General features: G+C 57.8%; 1 protein-coding gene across 1 annotated transcript; it reads left to right on the top strand.

The window, feature by feature from the left end:
• The first annotated feature begins 1887 nt into the window (after window positions 1-1887).
• Window positions 1888-11632, top strand: PLA2G2F (phospholipase A2 group IIF). Its single transcript, XM_055574869.1, has 5 exons — window positions 1888-2038; window positions 2691-2743; window positions 5955-6099; window positions 7461-7570; window positions 10777-11632. The coding sequence occupies exons 1-5, from the start codon at window positions 1929-1931 to the stop codon at window positions 10947-10949; spliced, it is 591 nt and encodes a 196-aa protein (XP_055430844.1). The 5' UTR covers window positions 1888-1928; the 3' UTR covers window positions 10950-11632.
• The last annotated feature ends 1331 nt before the right edge of the window (window positions 11633-12963 follow it).

Below are 12963 nucleotides of genomic sequence, written 5' to 3'. Positions count from 1 at the left end.
CTCAGGGCTCTGGCCCCCTCTGCTCCTCCCCACTCCATCTTTCCCCCACTTGTGCTGCTATCCCCCACCAGAGGTGAACAGCACCAACTCCCAGGCCACCAGGATCTCAGCCAGAGGTGACTGGGTTCCCCAGGGCACATTTGGCAATGTGTGGAGCCATTTCTGCTTCTCAAAAGTCGGCGGGGTGTGGTGGGGGGAGCAGGGAGTAGCATGTGTGCGTGCTAAGTCCCTTCCATTTTATCTGACTCTTTGCAGCCCTATAGACTGTAGCGCCACCTGGGAAGCTAGGGTGGAGCACAGGAAGGCAGCAGCTACTGGGTCTAGTGATGGAGGTAAGGGGTGCTGCCCAAGCCCACGGGATGCCTAGGATGGCCCCGCAGACGGGTGTCGGGTCACATGACAGTGGTGAGGGGTGCAGAGTAGCCCCGTCCCAGATGCGCAGGCTCGCCCTTCCACGTCTGCGCTGGAGGCTTCCTGTTGTCTGCCTGCATCTGTGGCCCACTCCAGTCTCAGCCAGAGGTGGGCACCCACAGCTTGCAGATGTAGGTGGAGAGTTCTCTGCAGATTCTAGACTAAAGCGCTTCCAGATGTGAAGGGATGCCCTGCAGGCACACGCGCATCCACATGGAGCGCCTCCCTGATAGAGCTGCTCCTTGACCCAACCCTGGTGCGGCTCCTTGAACTCTTTTTCTTCTCTTAGGCCTCAACTTCTGGGCTTCTGTATTCATTTCAGCATTGTTCAGTCAGGAAAGCCCAGGCGGCTCTAGTGGTAAAGAATCGGCCTGCCGATGCAGGAGTTGCAAGAGACGCAGGTTCGATCCCTGGGTAGGGAAGATGCCCTGGAGAAGGGCATGGCAACCCACTGCAGTATTCTTGTCTGGAGAATCCCATGGACAGTGGAGCCTGGCGGGCTACAGTCCATGGGGTTGCAGAGTTGGACACGACTGAAGAGACTGAGCACACATGTACTGCTGAGTCAGTTCAGCCAGGATTCCTCATCTTGATGTCTGATGGGGCTCCTCACTCCCGTTGCTAGGTGACGCCACCCTGCCTGCCTTCAGCCAGATCCTTCTAGTGGTGGGTTAAGCTAGAATCTCTGCTACTCCTGATGTTTCTTCTTAGTAATTTCCCATCCACTGACCTCCACCTTGCACCTTGGCTACAAATTCCCACTTTCTAGGTTCTTCTCTTTGGAGTTGAATCCAATCTGTCTCCTCCATGGCAAGACTACATCAGAGCAGTTTCCAGCCTTCTGTCTCTTGGTTATCGTGCACTCGGGGCGTTGCCGGGGAGGCCTCAACACGTCGACCCAGAAGCTTGCTCATCAGTCCCCAAGATGCAAGACTCTCACAAGTTCCTTTGTTGGAAAGAAGTTCAATGGCAACTTCTTCCCAGCCAGGCTCACAACCTTCGACTTCTCTCTACCAGGGCTCTTGGGAGTCAGCGGTCCCTGCAGACCTGGTCCAATAACCCCATTGAATAAATGGTCTGCTTGGCTGTGCTTTAACAAGTATTACTGAATGTTTTTCTTTAACTTATCCTCATCCCTTTCAGGTGGGAAAGGAGAGAACGTGGGCTCATTTCCCTTCAGATGATTGGGGAAAGGCCAAGTCCTCTTCTGGTACATCAAGCCCCTGCCCCCGCAGGCCGGAGCACCCTGGGGTGGGATGTGACTGGGCAGCTGTGGGTGGGGCGGGGGTGGGGAGGGAGGAGGCGGGGTGGGGGAGGGAGGAGGCGGAGGGGGGGAGGGAGGAGGCGGGGCCTCCTTTTTCTAGGCCATGAGCCACCCGCTTCCTGCCCAGGGGCATTGCCCCGGCACTCCCCTGCCAGTGAGCGTCAGCGAGACGCTGGGGCCTGTTCCCCGCAGCCATCGGAGCAGATTGCGGACTTTGCGAGCCCTATGTCGCTGGCCCCCCAGAACCCAGAAGATGCCAGATGGGGCTCCGGCCAACCCCAAAGGGTGCAGGAAGAAGGGGCTGGTTAGACAAACCCCTGGGAGGAGAGGCCCGAGCCTCAGGACCTCTTCAAGAACCTCCAGGTAGGTGCCTGCCTCCCCGGGATGGAGCCCTTGGTGGAGATGAGCAGGGAGGTGGGCGAAGAGCTGGCTCCTAGAACCCGTTTCTTCAGAAAGTCTGAGCCTCTGCTTAGGGCTGAGATATAGCATTTTCTGCACTACCGGGGCCTTGGGATCCATCAGTCCTCATACGCACTTGAGGCCCAGAGAGGGTAAGGGATCTATTGATGGTCACACAGCATTTTGGAAGTAGAGTTGCAGCTAGAACCCAGGGACTCATGTCTCTTGGCTCCAGATACAAAAGCCAGCCACCAGGTGGGGTCACGTGACTGACGTGCAAATGGAAGGGGCTGGTTCTGATGTGTGACCAGGTCCAACCCTGTGAGACAGGGAGCTCTCTGTCCCTTGGAAGCCTGGCTCGGGGTGGAAGGGAAGGAGGCTCCCTGTGCCTCCCGGCTCTGCACTGCTGGGGGCCGTTGCTCCCAGAGGTGCCGGCAGGCAGGAGGTGCTCAGATCTCCCCGCAGGAGCTAATCACAGGGCAAGGGCAACAGGAACCTGGGCATCAAGGGGTGGTGTTGACTGCGGATGTAAGGAGGCTCAGGAGGGAGCCATAGGCCAGGAACCGCACGCGGTGGGGAGGGACAGACTGAGGACTGGGCTCTCTTCCCCTCTCAGATCTCGCCTGGGGATGAAGAGTTTCATCACCATCACCATCCTAGCCAGCAGCGGTGAGTGAAGGTGCTGGGAAACCCCTCCTTCTGACCCCGACTCCAGCCTTTCTGCCGTGACTCAGCTGTTGGCCACAGGCTCTCAGACCCTCCGCTGGGTCTCTGCTCCCCAGCTCTGCCGGGCTTCATTCCCTCTCTGTGGCTGTTTACTCCTCCAGCCACCTGTAAACACGCCCAAGGCGGTCAGCATTAACTAGTTACGAGCCTCCAGGGTGCAGGGCGCACAGTTGAGCAAGCATCATAAAGTGGTGCTGGTGGCTGGGCGTCAGGGCACTCGGCGACACTGGGGCGCTTGTGTACATAGGAAGGCGTGTTTGTGTACATACATGTTTACGTGCAGACAGGAACTAGTGAGCTTGCATGCAGGTATCCACACGTCTGTGTGTAGGGGGTGTGTCTGAGCACATGGTGATGTCTGTGTGTGTAACACACGACTGGAAGATGGGTAAGCACGTGTTCACGGCAGCGTGTGTGTCTCTGGAGTGTGTAGGTGAATGTAGGGCGCACACATCTGCACATGCGTGTGTGGAGCAGTGTCTGGGTGGGAGAGGTAATGGAAGATGATGGAGGTGGTCCGGGGGCCTCCTCCTTCTTCTTTCTGGAGGGACCACCCCCGGGACCACCAAGGCTCCTGACACACGGGCAGGCTCCTGGTGACAGGTGCCCTGTGTAGGCAGGAGAGAGGCTGGGCATCCCACTGGCCTTCTGTCCACCTGTTCAGCACCCCCTGAACCCAAACAGGTTTGAGACAAAGAAAGAAAATACCAGAGACAAAATGAAGTTGAATGCAGCCAGACATGAGAAATGGTTGGTTGAATTCAGGCAAAGTGACCTGTTATTTAGAAAATAACCCCTTGTGTCCAGCCCAGCCCAGGGGCCGGGCACAGAGGCTGCAGACTGAGTGAACACAGGTTTTGTTTCTTCTGCTCCAAGCAGGGTGCAGACGTGGCCACTCTGGGTGTTGCACATGTGTGAGAGTGGGAGTGTGTATGCGTGTGTAAAGGTGTGGGAGGTGAGTGTGGGTCTGTTTGTGAGACCATGTGCGTGTGGGAGGTATTTGTGGGTGAGTGTGTGTGTAACTGTGTGATATATGGAGGAGAGGGTGCAGCGGGTGAGTGTGTATTTACATCTGCCTGCGTGTAAGAGTATGACGTGTGTCTGTCCTGCATGTGGATGGGTGAGTTTTAGGAGAGAACTGATTGTTGAGGGGTCCCGGGGATGGAAGCTGCCCCCCACCAGGGGTAACACCTACAGGATTAGGGGCAGGAGGCCAGGACCTCACAGCAGGCCATCGGTCCCGGGCCCTGGAGGGGAGGGTCTGTCTTACTTAGGAACCCTGCCCCCGGCCCCGCAGCACTAACGGAGAAGCCTGTTTGCAGATGGGGGTCCATCTGACCCCCAGGCTTCTGGGCACACGTTTGATTCCAGTGACAAGAATCCTGCAGAACAGAAAGGGCTGGGGGAGAGCTTATGTTACTGGGAACCCCTCTCAGCCCCCTTCTCTCTTCCATTGTGGCCAAATCAGAGACAGGCCCCCAGGTCGCAGGGACCCCTTCCTCCCTGCCCCAGACCCAGACAACCATTTACAGGCTCTAAACCACCCTCTTAAGGTTGTTGGCCTCTCCGCGCCTTTGTTTCCTCTTTCATTTGCTACTTATTCTCTGAAACAACAAAAGTCCCGAAGATAGACTGGAAGAGGCAGGTGGAGAAGGATTCCCTAAATCAGCTCTCTGACTGGAGGCCAAGCCTGGTTCAGGGTCCCAGTAAGCCCTGAGAGGGGACGCTGTGGGAAGAGCAAGGGTCTGGTGCGAGCTGGATGCTTGCATTTCCCTGGAGGCTGGGGTTGTTATTCCCATTTTACAGATGGGAAAACTGAGGCCTAAGGGAGCCTTATCTCCTAGGGCCTGCATCTGTCTGACTCCAAAGTCTGTGCCCTTCTCACCAAGGCAGTTTGAGGTGGTGAGTTCCCCCATCATCACTAGGGATGTTGGACAGCCAAGTCTCCAGAAGCAAGTTGTTTCAGCCTTTGGGATTCCATCTGGGCTGTTTCTGAAATTCTCGGCTTCCTCCCTCTCCCAGTACATTTCCTCTATCAGGCCACAGAGCGGAGTGGGAAGCATGACTTGAGAGCTGGGGGAAAGGTGCTGAACTGGGCGCCTTGCCCCAGGCACAGCTGGAGGAGCCTCCCAGGGGAGGCAGCAGGGGTGAGGGGTGGTGAGCTGGCATCCTAGCTCCAGGGGGGTCACAGACCCAGGTCCAGGTCTGGGCTCTGCCACGTCCAGGCTGCATGGGGCAAACCACCTCTCTGAGCCTCAGCTGCTCATCCATAAAATGGGGTAAGAGCAGCCCTCCTGCCTGTGTGGTGGGGTTGGGGGGGGGGCGGTTGCGCAGCCTCACCCAGGTAAGAACCCAAACACCAGGCTCAATGTTGACTCAGCCGGGAGCCAGCATGCCCGGGAGCCCGGGAGGCAGAGAGACAGAGGAGGGCAGTAGACGGCCCCGGGGTGAGCAGCCTGAAGGGCGCCAGGAAGCTGACCCTGGGAGTCTGCTGGTATCCGAAGGGTTGTTGCACTACCTGTGAGACAAGGGCAAAGGGGAAGAAATGTATACTTGGGAGTGTGTGTGTGTGCACGTGTGTGTGTGTGTGTGTGTGTGCACGTGCCTGTGTGTGTGTTCACTACATGTCCAGAACACCCAATTGTCTCCGGATTAACCCTGAGATGCTCCCGCCCCAGGCCCTGCTGGGAGCTCAGGAGCCAGGCCAAACCAACAGGGCCCAGAACCCTGTTCAGAAGAGCACGTGGCATCTGGGAAGCCCCTTAGGGTGTATCAGACACTCAGCTCTCCCTGTCTGGGTCCAAATTCTGCCTCCACTGATTTTCAACAATGTCTCCTTGGGCCAGTTGCTAAATGTTTTGGGCCTCAATCGCTTCATCTGTAAAATGGGGTTTTTTTACAGGGTTGCAGTGAGCACTTGATGGACTCGGGCATGGAAGGGCGTCGGGCAGGGCCCACTTTCTTCTGGGGGCTGTGGGGCTCAGTGTGAGGATATGGGCAGCGCACCGCATGGGGCGCCCTGTGGAGTGCTGCCTCCTTCTGCTCTGCCCTCCTCCCCTGCCCCCGTCTCCCGTCCCCTGGCCCCAGCCAGGCGGGCAGGAGCGGCCATGAACGGGGCCGGGAGCTTACCACACCCCTTGGCTCTCTCTCACAGTCCTGCCTGCGGCCCGCAGCAGCCTGCTCAACCTCAAGTCCATGGTGGAGACGGTCACTGGGAGGAATGCCATCTTGTCCTTCGTGGGCTACGGCTGCTACTGCGGGCTCGGGGGCCGCGGCCTGCCCATGGACGAGGTGGACTGGTAGGTCTCGAGAGGCTGGGCCACGCTCAGAACTGGGCGGGGACAGCCCAGGTCAGACTGTCCCCAGTCTCCCAGTGGTGGGGGAAGGCCCTTACCCCAAGGAGGAGGCTTGTGTGCTGAGTTTGTAACCAGAAGCCTGACATTTGACCTACGTTCTCCTCAACCATCTGGGACACTTCCTATTGTCTGTTTCCAAGGTCTTGGGCTTGGAGGCATTCAGTTCAGTTGCTCAGTCGTGTCCGACTCTTTGCAACCCCTTGAACCGCAGCACGCCAGGCCTCCCTGTCCATCACCAACTCCCCGAGTTCACCCAAACCCATGTCCATTGAGTGGGTGATGCCATCCAACCATCTCATCCTCTGTCGTCCCCTTCTCTTCCTGCCCTCAATCTTTCCCAGCACCAAGGTCTAGAATTTCCATTCTCAGCGGAACTTTTGACCTGTCCCCAAACACACATGGGCTGCCCTTGTGGCTCAGATGGTGAAGCGTCTGCCTGCGATGCGGGAGACCTGGCTTCGATCCCTGGGCCGGGAAGATCCCCTGGAGAAGGAAATGGCAACCCACTCCAGTGCTCTTGCCTGGGAAGTTCCATGGACAGAGGAGCCTGGTGGGCTACAGTCCGTGGGGTTGCAAAGAGTCAGATACAACTGAGTGACTTCACTTTCACTTTTCTTTTCACTTTCTTTCACACATGAGAGCTACAGTCACACTGTTGTGCTGGACAAAGCAAGGGCTGAGACCCCTGCCTGCTCAGACAGCAGGCCCTGGAGAGCAGGACTGTGCCTCCTCCATCAGCTGGGAGTTCCTGGAAGCCGTGGCTTGTCCTCTCCTCCTTTCCCCAACCCAAAGCAGCCAGCATGAGTCTGGCATCCCTGGGGGCTTCATAAATGCATGTTGACTAATTGCCTGCCTCTCACCAGAGGGGATGGGACAGCCACATCAGCAGTGGCTCCATGTCCCCCACCCCCAAGCCCCACTTCCCCCTCCAGACCTTGGTCCCTCCCTGGCCATCCTGCACAGCCAGGAGTAGCCCCTGCATCTGGCCGGTCTCCTCCCCTGCGGACTTCACCCAGGACCCTCCCTCCCACCCTGCCCCTCCTACAGCTGCAGCCAGGGCTCAAGGGTGGGGAGAGCCGGAGCTCTGGGGAGAGGACAGAGAGAGGGGGTCACGGACTCGATCCCGGGGCACTGGCCTGACTCCTTCTGGCTGTGTGACTTCCGGCAAGTAACTGCCCTCTCTGGGCCACCGTCTGAAGGTCTTACGTGAGGGATGTGAACAGCTGATCATGGCAGGGCTCACTGCCAGCGGGAGAGGGGCTAAGCCTGGACATGTCTGCCTACTCTCCCCTCCCTGCCCCTAGGTGCTGCCATGCCCACGACTGCTGCTACCAGAAGCTCTTTGACCTGGGCTGCCGCACCTATGTGGACCACTACGACTACACTGTCGAGAACAACACTGACATTGTCTGCAGTGAGTGCCCCCCAGTCACCCCTTCCCCAGGAAAAGCCTGACTGCCAGCTGTCCCCCTAGCCTGTGCCGGGGGCTGTGGGCAGGGCTGCCCATGAAATGCAGGAGGTCCCAATAACTCTGAATTTCAGATAAACAATGAAAAGTGTTTTCATGGAAGTTTACACTGACTCAGTGGACATGAGTTCAAGTGAACTCCAGGAGATACTGAAGGACAGGAAGCCTGGCATGCTGCAGTCCATGGGGTTGCACAGAGTCAGACACGACTGAGCAACTGAACAGCAGCAACAAATATCCTAAATATTGTGTGTGTGTGTGTGTGTATGTGTGTGTGCGCATGTTAAGCTGCTTCATTAGTGTCCAACTCTATTTGACTTGATGGACTGTAGCCTGCCAGAGTCCTCTGTCCATGGGACTCTCCAGGCAAGAATACTGGAGTGGGTTACCATGCCCTCCTCCAGGGGATCTTCTCGAGCCAGGGATCAAACCTGCATCTCTTATGCCTCCTGCATGGGCAGGCGGGTTCTCCTGGGAAGCCCAAATAGTGCATGGAACATACTTACACTAAACCTTAGCGGAAAACTATTTAGTATTAGTATAAAATAAAGAAGTAGCATAAGTATATCCCATGCAATGTTTGGAATATACTTACACTAAAACGTTTATTGTCTGAAATTCAGATTTCACTGGGCACCTTGCTTTTGTTTGCTTGCTTGCTGAATCTAATAGGCTCTGGCATATCCCCCTGAAGCGCTCTGAGGCCCCCACCTGAATGGGCACCCTGATTCTTCAGTCCCCACTTCAGCTTTGGAGAACTTAGAGAGAGATCTTGATTCAGTGGGTCAAGTTTGGAGGGTCCCAGTTCTCTCTGTTTTTAACCAGATCCTCGGGTGATTCTGAGACTTTGTAGCAGGCTGGCCAGGGAGTCAGGAGTCCTGTGTTGATACCCAGGTTTGGCCAGCATCTCCTCCCCATGTGGCCCTGGGCAGGGTCCTTCCCCACCTCACTTCAGTCTCCCCACAGGTACATTGAGGGGTTTGGATCTGAGCAGACCCCTTCCCTTCTAGCTCTCTCACTGGGACCCCAGTAGATGAGGTGGCCCCATGCTAGGACACCCAGTGTTTCTAGGGATTTGAGATGCTGGAGCCAGGCCTGGCAGGTTACCTCACTTTGCCATAGACTCTCCACGGTCATTCCCCACCAGAGGGGTGCAGCATCCGAGCTGTCAGCCCAGAAGTCCCGCCTGTGGCGCCTCCCCTTAGCGGTCCTGCTGGGCCAGCAGGTGTCCCCTGGGCAGCCCCAGGCTCCCTTTGTCCCCTTACATTAACCAGGCTGTGTGTCATGCCTCACTAAGAGCTCACGAGCAATGTCAGTTTTGCAAAAAAGAAAACAACTCAAGACTCCTGTTCTCTGGGAAAGAGTCTGGTGGGGATCCAAGCACTTCTGGTGCCCCTTGGCAGCCCAGGGCTGAGTGGTCCTCAGATGCTGCTGTTCAGATGTAGAGTGGAGGCGCTGCTTGAGCAGGAGTCCATTAAGCAGATCAAATCTCCCTCCTCAACCCCTAAGACTGTGGACCAACCTGAGCTGTGGTTTTCACACTGGGTTCTGGGGATTTCTGGGACCAGCAGGTCAGCTGCTGTGAGCCAGTGATGGGGAGGTATCCCTGAGTGGTCCAGCTGGCTCTTTGATATATTTTGTAGCCCCAGCAAACCTGGGGCTGAGCTGGGGTAGAAACTCAGATGTCGGGAACTAACCCCCATCTCCACCCCGCCCCCCCCCCCCCACTTTCTACTATCTACCATCAGCTTCTGAAAAGTTGCTTGAGATATTCGTCTTTGGTAAAGAGTTTCACGTCAGAGAAAGGATTCTGCTGATGGAAAGTTTGCAAGTTTGCAAATCACTGGGCTAGTGGGTGGTTCTCGAAAGGGGTTCCCTGAACCTCAGCATCAGCATCACTTGTTAGAAATGCAGTTATCAGGCCCCCACCCCAGACTCACTGAATCTGAATCTCTAGGGGTGGGGTGGGGCAGCCTTTGTTTTAAGAGCCCTCCAAACAGATTTCATTTTATTGGGCTCCAAAATCACTGTGGACGGTGACTGCAGCCATGAAATTAAAAGACACTTGCTCTTTGGAAGGAAAGCTATAATAAACCTAGACAGCATATTATAAAGCAGAGACATCACTTTGTTGACAGAAGGTCCATATAGTCAAAGCTATGGTTTTTCCAGTAGTCACATTCAGTATGGATGAGAAAGTTGGACCATAAAGAAGGCCGAGCACCAAAGAATTGATGCTGTCGAACTGGGGTGCTGGAGAAGACTCTTGAGAGTCCCTTGGACTGCAAGGAGGTCAAACCAGTCAATCCCAGAGGAAATCAACCTTGAATATTCACTGGAAGGACTGATGCTGTGGCTGAAGCTCCAATACTTTGGCCACCTGATGTGAAGAGCTGACTCATTAGAAAAACCCTGATGCTGGGAAAGATTAAGGGCAAGAGGAGAAGAGGGTGACAGAGGATGAAATGGCTGACTGGCATCACCGACTCAACAGACATGAATTTGAGCAAACCCCTGGAGATAGTGAAAGGCAAGGAAGCCTGGTGTGCTGCCGTCCGTGGGCTCACAGAGTCAGACGCGAATTAGCGGAGGAACAACAACGGCAAGCAGCTGATCCCAAAGCTCACCTGAGGCTGAGAACTCAGGGGAAGATGATTTCTGAAGGCCAATAGTAGCAACAACAACGTCTGCTCCGTGCGAGGCACTGAGCTGAGCTCTTCAGAGTGTTTTGCTCCCTCCATCCTTACCACAGCGCCCTCCAGAGCCGGGGTGCTGGGATTCTGGGCTTGAATAGAGGAAGCCTGTGATGTAGAAAGTGGGGAGGGGGTGGGGTGGAGATGGGGGTTAGTTCCCAACACCTGAGTTTCTACCCCAGCTCAGCCCCAGGTTTGCTGGGTGACTTAGGCAAGCTACACCCCATCCTGAGCCTCAGTTTCCCCAACTCAACACTGTCCTGTTGGGCTTCCGTGGTTGTGTGTTTCCCACATGCCAGGGGCACCTGGAGGGCTGGGAATGCGAGAGGCTGGGCCCCGGCCCTGACCTCCTGCGCCTGCAGGCCCAGGGTGGGCCCCCCTGGATGATGGTGTGGCCTGCCCAGGACCACTTTCAGAGCCTCCTGTGACCTCAGGGTCCGCGTGCTCCACTCTCCACAGGCGAGCTCAACCAGACCGAGTGTGACAAGCAGACGTGCGAGTGCGACAGGAGCGTGGTTCTGTGCTTCCAGAAGCAGATATACAGGGAGGAGCACCGCAACTATCTCAACATCTACTGCCAGGGCCCCACGCCCAACTGCAGCATCTACGAGCCGCCCCCCGCGCCGCCCTAGGTCCCCTGGGGCTGGCGGAGGAGCTGGGAGGAGGCTCTGGCTCTGGGGGCCAGGCGGATGGAGCAGGTGGAGGTGGGGGTGGATCGGGAACCCCGGTGCGTCTGGCCGCCTCCCCCTGGGAGCCTTCCAGTGGTCCAGAGGACTCAGAAAGGTCTGGGCCCTGGCCCTGGCCACCAGGCTCCTCAAGCCCAGCCCTGGGTGTGGCTTCGTCCTGGACGCGGCAAGGGGGCGGCACATGCCTTATTGGGGTCTCCCCCAAGTGTGGAAGAGATTGGGGGCCTCTGAGAGGGGCCTCTCGCTGACTGAGCCAGGCACAAAAGGGTGGATCCCAGGGTCTTCAAGACCCAGGCCTGCAGCAGCCACACGGGCCCAGAGCTCCGTGTGTCCTAGGAGCAGCTCCCAGGCAGACGGAGTGCTGGTCACAGGTCTGGGTTCTGGGGGCCCCTCGCTGCTCCCACAGGATGAGTCGGGGTGATCCATGCTTTGGGGGCCTCCAGAGCCCCGTTAAAGAGCAGGTGGCTCCATCCTGGCCTTCATCGTTGGCACATGAGTCCCAGCCCAGATCGGATAGTCACAGGGCTTGGGTTCCAGCCCTGAAGTCCAGCCTCAGTGACCCAAAGAGCCTCCAAGCAGGCTCCTGGGCCCTGAGAGAACCCACATGCACCACCCCCCCGCCCCAGGTCCACAGGGACCCAGATGGGGGCACACACAAACATGCCCCCCCAGGCAGGTCTTCCTGTCTCTCCTGCTGACCCACTCAGCTCAGAGGAACAGCCTGGCCACGACTCTGCAGCCCTGAGCAGCTCTGAGGAGACCCTAACCCCAGTGTCCCCGGTCTCTGACAAACACACAGGCCAGAGGGTCACGGTCTAGATGGCCAGGCCCTCCACAGCGCCTCCCCCCATGCAGCAGCCAGGCCAGGGAGTGGAATGGGCCAGAAGCCTCTCTTCCTGGACGAGGAGGGACAAGGCTGCAGTCTCAACTCAGAATCCTGCTGCATGCAGAGGGCGCCGAGAGCTGGAACCCAGCTTGGGGAAGAGGAGACAGAGGCAGGAGGGACCAGGGCCAGGCAGGAGGCTGTGGGAAAGATTCAAGAAGGGGTAGACAGGGAACAGGATGAGGACAGGGAAGGGAGGGGGGAGCGGGGAGACACGGGGTGGAGGGGGGGGGACCAGACTCCAGACCAGAGCGGTCTTGGCAGGAGAAGGGGGCGGAGGAGCCTTGGGGATGGGGGAGCCCTCGGGCCTGGGGGGCCGCCGGCCGGAGCGGGGGCAAGGGTCAGGCCCAGCAGGCCGCCTCCCGACAGGCTCCAGCACTGATATCTTCCCAGGTGCGCCTTCCTCGCCTCCCCTGCTGACCTCAGGCATCAGCGGCCTCCGGGTGCCCAGGGCGCCCCACCACATCCTGCCTTCTGTCTTTGTCTGGCATCAACCCCGAGGGCCCAGTGGTGCAGCATTGTGACCCCAGGGATGCTCAGAACATCCACCAGGAATCTCGGCCCTCCCGGGGGCCCTGGGGACTTACAGTCCTCAGGGGAGGGCTGTGGGAGTGGTGAGAAGGTCTACAAAACACCACGACAGGACTGGACGGAGCCCCGCCGAGCTGCAGCTTCTAGGATGCCTGCCCTAGGGGCTGGGGTCAGCACTCACTGAGTGTGGGACCACCGCTCACCCCCTGCTGTCCTGCTGGCCACAGTGGGTGACGGCTGTGGTCCCCCACATGCCCTGACCCCACCTGCCCAGTCACCAAGATCCTCCCGGGAGCCCACCTTTTCCTCACCATCCCAGGCTGACCCCCAACTTCTCTGAGCTGAATCTCCACCCCCGCTGCCCCCACAACCCAGGCAGGGATGGAGTCAGGATGGGGAGTCCCCCAGAGGTGGGGACCACAGAGGCCTGGGCCCCTTGCCCATGGAAGCCCTAGCTGTGCCCCTCCACACACAAACACACCCTCACCTTCCTGAAAGTCTGGGTGTTGGGAGGCAATTCTGCTGCTAAGGGGTTCTGCCTGCCCA

Source organism: Bubalus kerabau, chromosome 3, assembly GCF_029407905.1.
Source record: "Bubalus kerabau isolate K-KA32 ecotype Philippines breed swamp buffalo chromosome 3, PCC_UOA_SB_1v2, whole genome shotgun sequence".
Classification (NCBI taxonomy): domain Eukaryota; kingdom Metazoa; phylum Chordata; class Mammalia; order Artiodactyla; family Bovidae; genus Bubalus; species Bubalus kerabau.
This window is presented reverse-complemented; position numbering and strand designations above follow the sequence as displayed.